The following is a 9387-nucleotide window of genomic DNA, read 5'->3' as shown; positions in this document are numbered from 1 at the left end:
CCAGCCTGGAGTGGATGGCCTCTTTCTTCCATCTCTCCCTGCCCCTCCTCCTCCAATTCAGGGGCCAGTGTCAGATTTCACCCAGGAAGCTCCCCAGAGGGTTGTGAACCAAGGGAGGCTGGGCAGTATATGGAAAATCTCTGTACCTTCTACTCAATCTTGCTGCAAATCTAAAACTGTTCTAAAAAATAAAGTCTTATTTTTAAAAAGAATACAGGCCAGTTATTTTATACAAGGTCTTTCATTGGTGCTTCTCTGATGTTTCCTCCTGATTAGATACATATTAAGTGCTTTTGACTCGAACACCACAGAAGTAATATTGCATCCTTCTCGGGTGTCACATGGGAGGAACACAATGTCTGCCTTTATCAGCGATGTTAATTTTGGTTACTTTGTTAGGGTTGCATCCATTTTCTCCACTTCATTCTTTTTTATAAGTAGAAAGTGTTTTTGATAAGATACAGCAGCTAGGAGACAGCAGAAATAACCTGTCCAATAAGCAGAAGAGTAGATTTTTTTTTAAGTATGTGCACATAGTAGAGTGTTTTACAGCAGGAGAAAATGAAAGAACCCAGCTACGCATAACAACAGTTCAATCTAAAAAATCTCAAACAAACGTAGAGTGATTCCATTTATCTGGGATTTAAAAATACACTGAAGTACACAAAATATTCTTTAGGAATGCAAATAATAATATAGTCTGGTTCATACAAACACACAGGGTAAAACCATAATGAGAAAGGAACCATAAACTAAAACTTTGGAAAGTGGTTTCCTGTAAGGTGAAAGGAAGGGCATGGAGTTGGGAGAGTCCCATGGGGATGAGGGGATGGGAATGACTATGAGGATGTCCACAGCATCATTTTCTTATGCCACATATGTTTTAAGATATTATCTTATAGTTATTTGTTATTTGAACAAAATTTTTGAACCATCCATTCTGAATGGAGAGAAGGAGGCTGTGGAGAGAGCTGAGCTGGGAGTAGAGTTTGCCTGGTCCCCTGGGGCCTGCCAATCCCATTAAGTCCAATAGATGCTGTGACCTCTGCTAAAACATCATTTGGTCCTGGTTGGTCACCATTGAGGAGTCATTTCTCATTACCCTTGGCCAAGCCCCTCCAAGTCCGGCAGCTCTGTGCCATTCCAGGCCACTCAGCTTTGACAGCGGGGTTTGGGAAATCTTTGGGAGCTGCTTGGATCCCAGGTTACCTCCACATATTGCGAGTCAACTCGCCAGCCCTACAGAAAGTAACTCTAGGGGAGTAGACATGAAGGGTAGAGGAGGAGACATGAAAGATTGAAAGAAGGCCACCGGCGCTTGAGTATGAAGAGTAGGGGGAAGGGAGTGTGGAACAGCAAACGTTCAGTGTATTGCCTTTGAAGAGGGAGAACACAACTTGTAGAAGGAAGTGAAACCAGACACTGTCTCATATGGCTGACCCCTGCTTATGTGGCCAATCAGCCTCAATAGAGCTATGTCTAACAGTGTCTCCTCATTATAGGAGCCAGTGTTTCCCCCATGTGACTTTAATGACAAATTCTCTTTTGTATCATGATTTATTCATTCTTTCAAAGCACTGTTCAGCATCTCCCTTATAGTAGGTCCTGCCCTTGGTGCTGGAATGCAAAGTTGAATCAGACATACATACTTGACCAGGAGGAACTTCAAGTTGAGTAGAGATAAGACATCCATTGTTTTTTATTTGTTAGGTAAACCTATAGTGAACTATTGCATGCCAGGTTCATACTAGAGAAACGATTATCAACTTTTCCCTCAGAGAACTCAAAGTCTGGAGAAGACAGAGAAGTAAGCCTTCAATGACCCTCCCATTAGAGCTGGATTGGAGACGTGGACAGAGCACTGTGTGGGCCCCAAAGAGGGCTGCGTAACCATCTTAGACTGTTCTGGCTGCTACAACAAAATAGGTGGCTTATAAACACAAGGATTTATTTCTCACGGTTCTAAGGGCTGAGAAGTCCAAGATTAAGTTGCGAGCAGATTTGGTTCTAGTGAGAGCCCACTTTCTGGTTCATGGATAGCCATCTTCTCACTGTGTCCTCACGGGGTGCAAAGGGCCAGGGAGCTCTCTGAAGTCTCTTCTGTAAGGGCACTAATCACATTCATGAGAACTCTGTTCTCATGATCTAATCATGCAAACGGCCCCCAAAGACTCCACCTTCCAATACCATTACATGACAGATAAGCTGCCAACACCTAACTCTGGGGGTGGGGACACAGACAGTCAGTCTGTAGCACTAATCTGGTCTGGAGCAGGCAGCCTAGGGCTCAGGAGACAGGTGACTCGTAAATCTGTGGTGTCACTTAGAGGAGTTTGATACAACAATCTATAGATTGTGATCACATTACCACCGATACCTAGGAGTTAGAAAATGAAATATCTCATGGGGATGTTCAGTTATGTCAAAAGTGAAGTGGACCAGACGGATGGAGATTATTGTCTACAAGAGGGGCCAGCCCTGCCTAAAAAACGTCCCCATGCACATCTCTGACTACTGTTACCCTGAAGGGGCTGAGGATCTGGTGTCATGAGACCTTCTGATCTTTGAAAAGGAACTAGAAATACAGATTACATAAATTCCCCTGATTAAATGTTGACAACTCTAGCAATTATACAAAATGTAAGACACTTATGGACCAACATGGTCGTTGTCAGAACAAATAGCCATTCTGGCTATAACTGGTTACAACCTTCAATTGAGCCAGCAAATGACTCCGATCTTTCAGAGAAATAAACCACAGTTAGCCACAGGGGCTAACTCTACAGGTCCCTGAAGAAGACCAAACATGAGAGGGAAAGAAACACCCCCAAAAAGTCCAGCTGAGACATTCCGGGGAAGCAGATGCTGTTGACAGTAAGGCGACAGAAAGAAGATAGGAGAACAGAGTGTCTAAAAGTCATCAATTTTTCCCCTGAAGTCAGGTCTCACTTGGGACCTTTTGTTTCTAGACATCTCAAACTCCTGAAAGGGGAACAAGGGACATGGGGACATGGGGGCAGGGGGATAAGGGGACAAAGATATCCTAACACTTATGACTGCCATATGGCGTGATCCACTTCCTGATAACAGTTGCTGACTTTTATTGGAAGCGTAGACAGACTGTTGGCCAATTATTTCACAATTTTATCTTTTTATTGTTTCATAACCATACCCATCAGTTGGTTGCACAACCTAACCCCGGGATACAAGTCTCAGGACTCTCTCTGTCAGAAAACTTGAAGACATGGGAAAGATAAGGATTTGCTACATAGCAGAACTACCCACATCAGTAGGCTGGAGACTTTATTTTTCTGTTTTTTAAATAACTTTGTATTTTGACATAAGAATTCCTGGATGCCCTATTCCTAATTCATTAATAGTTAACATTTTGCCTTATTTGTTCCATAATTTGCTGTCTCATCATAGACATGTAATCTATGTGTATACTATGGATAATACATATTTATATATATGTAAATAGATACATATTATTATTACCATTTGAGAGTAAGTTATACCCCTCTACCCCTAAATGTTTCAGTGTATTTCCTAAGAACATAGCCACAGTATCATTATCAAAATTAGGAATTTTAATATTGATACAATACTATTTTTTAATCCATAGTCTATATTCAACTTTCATTAATTGTCCCAATAATGTCTTGCTTAGCTATCCCCCCCGCCCCCTCCCCGGCCGAGATCATGCATTGTATTTAGGCACCATGTCTTCTTAGTGGAGGCTTTGTTTTTTCCTTGCCTTTAACACGGATCATTTAATACTCCTAAAAGCTATTCCAAATTACAAGTATTGCAATAGAATTTTCTAAATACTAGAAAAGTAAAGTTTGTTGAATTTTTATGCTGAAATACAGGTCAGGACTGACATAGAGACTTGAAATTTGCTGAATAGCAAAGCTTTGTTAGGACCATAAGGGGAACGAGACTGGTCAAAGGGGCTGAGATGGATTCTTGGGTGCACAAAGCCCTGTTAGCGTAGAAACACAGGGTTTTCTTCTGTTTTACTGGGCCACACATCTCTCTCCCCCCGTCATTGTTCTTAGGGTACAGATGAGGCCTCTGTGCTTCTCAAACTACCTTTGGTGAAGGATCAGTTTTGTTTCTGTGGTTATCAGTGCTTTTCCCCATGGGTCAAGGACTGATCTAGGAAAAGAAATAAAAACAGATTACAAAATTCACATCTTCTTTTTTCATTATTTGATTCTCCTGACAAACTTTCTCAAATTGCTACAGGTTTCTAAAGACTTACTCTGAATTTCGGAACATATTTCACACCACTGGTACTCAGACCACACTGAGTAGCACTGGTCTGTATTAAATCATGCACCATACTTAAAAAAAAAAAAAAAGATTTTATTTATTTATTTGTGTGTGTGAAAGAGAGAGTGCAAAAGCAGGAGGAGCGCCAGACAGAGGGAGAAGCAGTTTTCCCGCTGAGTGGGGAGCCCAATTCAGGACTCCATCCCAGGACCCTCGGATTATGACCTGAGCCAAAGGCAAATGCTCAACTGACTGAGCCACCCAGGCGCCCTTAACATGCACGATATTCAATTGTATACGTAAACATCTTTCTCGCTGGAGATGAGTCCCTATCCCTACAGGGCAACAGCCTTCTCATGGTCATTCCATATCCTCCACAACCTGGAGCAGGAGGCTTTATATCCCAGCAAACTCTATGTGCACATTTGGGCAGGAACTAAAAAACAAAGACTAGGAAGAAAATACAAATTTTATATTTGTAAAAATAACTCAGGCTCTAAAGTCAGGCAAAACGACTTTAGAGCCTCCATTACCTTCTAGCTCTGTGGCGAGTCATTTGTGCCTCTGTGCCTCAGTTTTCTTTCAGTGAAATGTGGATAATAACATGCAACTACGATTGTGAGGCAGAAGTGACACGCTGCTGATACAGCACTCAGCTCGACTACAACACAAAAACTAGTACTCAAATCTCAGAAACAAACTACAATCCAGACTCCCTGGGCAAGCTTTTACTGTAAAGTGCCAGATAAAAAATATTTTAGATTTTGTGGGCCTTACGGTCTGTTTCAATGACTCCTCTCTGCCAGTATACAAAAGCAGTTATACACAAAATGTGGAGGATGGGAAGTAGGCTGTGTCTGAATACAATTTTATTAGTGGACCCTGACATTGGAATCTCATACTGTTTTCGAATGTCACAAAATATTCTTCTTCTTCTGATTTTCCCGCCAACCATTTAAAAATATAAACATAATTCTTAACAAACAGGCCATGCCAAAACAGGCAGCTGGTCAGATCTGGGCTGCTGGATTTTGTCAACCCCTGTGCCTCAATTCAGTTAAGAATGCCTGCTGGGGGCACCTGGGTGGCTCAGTTGGTTAAGTGTCTGCCTTCAGCTCAGGTCATGATCCCAGGGTCCTGGGATCGAGCCCTGCATCGAGCCCTGCATCGGGCTCCCTGCTCAGCAGGGGAGTCTGTTTCCCCCCTCCCTACCCCTGCTCATGCTCTCTCTTGCTAGCTCTCCCTCTCAAATAAAATCTTGAGAAAAAAAAATGCCTGCTGTATATTATCGCCTTGGGTCTAAAGGCTGGGAAAGTGGGAAAAACTGAATCTGCCATGTGTTAAGGATTCAAAAAATATTTTAAACTTCATTTTGTAATAACTCAGACTTAGAAAAAATGTTGAAAAAAAAACAGTACAAAGAATTCCTCGTTTGAGTCCCTGAATGTCAACATTTTACCATATTTGCTTTATTGTTCCGTATTTATGTATATACTCATTTTTTCCTGAACTGTTTGAGAGTTACAAAGGTGATGCCCTTTTGTTTCCTAAAAACAAAGACATCCTCTTATATAACCACAGTGCAAGTATCCAAATCCATAAATTAATACAAAACTATTATTTAATCTTCAGACTTTGTATCCTTATCAAACCCAAGATATTAACTTACAGACCTAATTCTGACTTCATCAACTGTCCTACTAACATCTGTATGTGGCAAATGTCTTATACTCATCACTTCTGCTAACTTCCCCAACTACCCAGTGAGACTGATATTATTTTACCAATGAAATAAAATGATTTACCAATTTACCAATGAAAAATGATACCATTTTACCAATGAAGGAACTAAGGCTCAGAAAAGTTAAGTAACTTGCCCACAGTCACACAGATATTAAGTGGCATAGCTGGAATTTTAATTCAAGTGTGTCAGCTTCCAAAGCCCAGCTTTTCAGTACTGGACCAGGGTTGCAGAGTTTGAAAGGGACTTCACCATACAAGGAGAAGCAGTCGGTGTTTCAGGCATGAAAAGAACCTGAGAAGGGAGAGCCAGTGACTATTTCTCAGTTTCTCAAGGAAATGCCCAGTGGGAAAAGAGAAAGGTGTGCACAAATGGAATTTTAGCTATTTTGTTACATAATAGAAAAGGTTTTTGAAACATTTTTAAAAGTAAAATCTAACTTTTTAACTTATTTTGAAAACAGATACAGAAAGTGACACAAAACAAATACACGACTTAATGAGTTCTGTTATGGAGAAAACCCTTCCAACCACCCTCCAGTTCAAGAAACAAAAGTCTCTTGCCTCCCAACCCCCAAAAGCCCCTGCATGGGCTGGGTCCCAATCTCAGCTCCTCACCCCCATAGGTAACCACGATTCTTGACTTTTATAGTCATTTCTCCCAGCATTTAAAAACCAAATTGAGGTTTTTTTTAAGGATCCACAAGTTGTACAAAACAGTTAAAGAAAAAAATTATTCTGACACTTGTTAAAATGGTAAGGAAGACTTCCTTTAAGATGTTGTAGTGGGGGCAGCTGGATGGCTCGGTGGCTGAAGCATCTGCCTTTGGCTCAGGTCATGATCTCGGGGTCCTGGGATCTGGGATGGAGCCCTGTGTCAGGTTCCCTGCTCAGCGGGGGTGGGGGGTTGGGGGGTGTCTGCTTCTCCCTCTACCCTTCCCCACACACATGCTCGCACGCGCGCGCTCTCTCTCTCTCTCTCCCTCTCATAAATAACTAAAACCTTAAAAAAAAAAAGATGTTGTAATAGGGGAGAGACATAGGTTTCAATTTTTTGTTCTTGTTGTTTTTGCTTTTTGTTTGTTTGTTTCAATTCTAAGTAGAGCAAAGACAAAGACAGCTGGAGGTTTATAGCTGACCAGCAGAGTGAGGGGGTTGTGGGTAGAAAATTACAACAGGGGCTATCAGAAAATTCCTGCTAAGGGCAGGTCAAAGACTTAGCAGTCAAAGTTAGGGGATGAGGAACTTGATCAGGTATCAAGACTCAGGGAATTTTCCCTAAACTGATTTAGCAGGATTCTTTGCTAAGACCAGGCAATGCAGGCCAGGCAAGGACAGGAGGAGCCTAACTAAAGTTCAGGAGGGAATCTGTTAATGGCATAATTTAACCTAACATTTTATTTTTCAAAATAAGGAGTTAACAAAATAAGACGTCTAGAAGAAATGAATTTTGTGCTGTCAATTATAACTAATAAAGTTGGAAAAAAATAAATACATGTATCTATTTAAAAGTTATATATATACATATATATAGAAAAGCAAAATAGAACTACCTTATGATCCAGCAACTGCACTACTGGGTATTTACTCTAGAGTACAAGAACACTGTTTCAAAGGGATGCATTCACTCTGATGTTTAAAACAGCATTATTTACAATAGCCAAGATATGGAAACAGCCCAAGTGTCCATCAATTGATAAATAAAGAAGACGTCGTGTATATATATAATGGAATATTATTCAGCCATAATAAAGAATAACATCTTGCCATTTGCAACAACATGGATAGAGCTAGAGAGTATTATGCTAAGCAAAATAAGTCAGAGAAAGACAAATACCATATGAACTCACTCATATGTGGAATTTAAGAAACAAAACAAAGAAGTAAAGGGAAAAAAATAAGAGAGACAAAGCGAGAAACAGACTCTTAATTCTAGAGAACAATCTGATGGTTACCAGAGGGGAGGTGGTGGGTGAATAGGTTACCTAGGTGATGGGGATGAGGAACTCACTTGTAGTGATGAGCACACGGCAAGGTATGGAAGTGCTGAATCACTATACTGTACACCTGAAACTAATATAACACTCTGTTACCTAACTGGAATTAAAATAAAAAATTTTAAATAAATAAACTGAAAAAAAAATAGAAGTGATTTCCCTCTGAAACTCAGTTTCCATTAAAGCTGAAACTCTTGCAGTGTCAGTGAAGGGAAGTGGGATTTTCAGAGCTCCTGGGGAACCACCCAGGAAAAGATTCTGTTAACTGAGGCTGCAGAGACTTTTTCTTCCCAAGTGTAAAAAGATATAATACTATTTCACACCCATTTGACAGATTCCCAGCATTGCAAGGATGCTGGGAGACTCATGTGCAAAAATTGAAAGGTGGGAGGTGTTGCTTCTCTTACCTCTCAAAACCCAACCGTGAAGTAGGAATTCTGCAAACCCAGGTGTTTTGCAGGTTGGTAATCAAAATTGATTTTGTCATAGTTGAACCATACCTCTAAAACTAGCACAGTATTTCTCAAATTTAAGCACGCGCTGGAATAACCTGGAACATTTGGAAAAATGCAGATTTCTGAACCTTATTCGTAGAGTTTCTGATTGAGTGTTTCTGGGTGATGCCCTGGAACTTTCATTTCTGACAAGTACCAGGTATACAGTTGGTCCAGGGGCCACACTTCGCGGACTGCTGGATTCGTTTTGCGGACAGTCCGGGACGCAGAGCTAGCATTCCATCTCCTTCACTTAGGTGTATCTGGTCTCAACTTCCCCTTCTGTCCTCTCAAAGCAGCACGGGAGCAAGGAGACCCTTGTTAAAGTCCAACCCCGGGGCGCGTTATCAAGCTGCTGAAAGTCAGGCCTCCTGATTGCCTGTCCAAAGGGTCCCTCCCGGAGGCAGCTGCCTGCAAAACCCAGATAACACTGTCCCGGAGTCACGCGACCGCCCGGGGCCCACAGGTTCGCCCAGGCCCCTCCCCTCTCCCGCCCGCGGCTCTGCGGTGGCGGGGCGGAGCGAGGGGCGGAGCAGGCGTGGGGCCGCTGGCTGGGCCGGTGAGGGGCGGCGCCAGGCCCCGGGTCCTCAGTCAAGTGACGCGGAGCGGCTGGCCCGCGCGCCGACTGCGGAGCGGAGAGGCTGGAGAATGGACTTGCGGGGGGTTGTTCGCATTCTCTTACTACTGCTGGTGCCGCTGCTGCTGGCTTCTGCGCGCGGCCTGAGCGTAAGTCCACAGGACCCCGCGCGGAGGTGCAGTAATAGGGCGCAGGCTGGCGGGGGACCGGGCTGGGGCTGCGGCCACCCGGAGTCCTGGAGGGCGTGGACCTGGGACCCCGGAGTGCGCCCCGGCAGGCAGGCAGCTGGAGGAGCGCAGGC

At 42.8% G+C, this 9387-nt stretch overlaps 1 protein-coding gene and 1 long non-coding RNA gene across 2 annotated transcripts in view; one reads left to right on the top strand and one right to left on the bottom strand.

Annotated features, from left to right (window-relative positions):
* Window positions 1-3142: 3142 nt before the first annotated feature.
* On the bottom strand, window positions 3143-9023 carry LOC130544387 (uncharacterized). Its single transcript, XR_008960627.1, has 2 exons — window positions 8423-9023; window positions 3143-4161 (listed from the first exon to the last, which is right to left on the bottom strand). It is a non-coding gene; the product is annotated as an uncharacterized LOC130544387 (long non-coding RNA).
* Window positions 9024-9052: 29 nt separating this feature from the next.
* Window positions 9053-9387, top strand: part of GLB1 (galactosidase beta 1) — an 82830-nt gene continuing 82495 nt past the window's right edge. Inside the window, exon 1 of the mRNA XM_026496681.4 lies at window positions 9053-9235. Within this exon, the coding sequence (XP_026352466.2) occupies window positions 9158-9235 (78 nt within the window). The 5' untranslated portion in view covers window positions 9053-9157. The remainder of the gene's footprint in view (window positions 9236-9387) is intronic.

This window comes from Ursus arctos, unplaced genomic scaffold (assembly GCF_023065955.2).
Source record: "Ursus arctos isolate Adak ecotype North America unplaced genomic scaffold, UrsArc2.0 scaffold_20, whole genome shotgun sequence".
NCBI lineage: Eukaryota > Metazoa > Chordata > Mammalia > Carnivora > Ursidae > Ursus > Ursus arctos.
The sequence above is the reverse complement of the archived record's forward strand: the minus strand, read 5'-3'. Positions and strand labels throughout refer to the sequence as shown.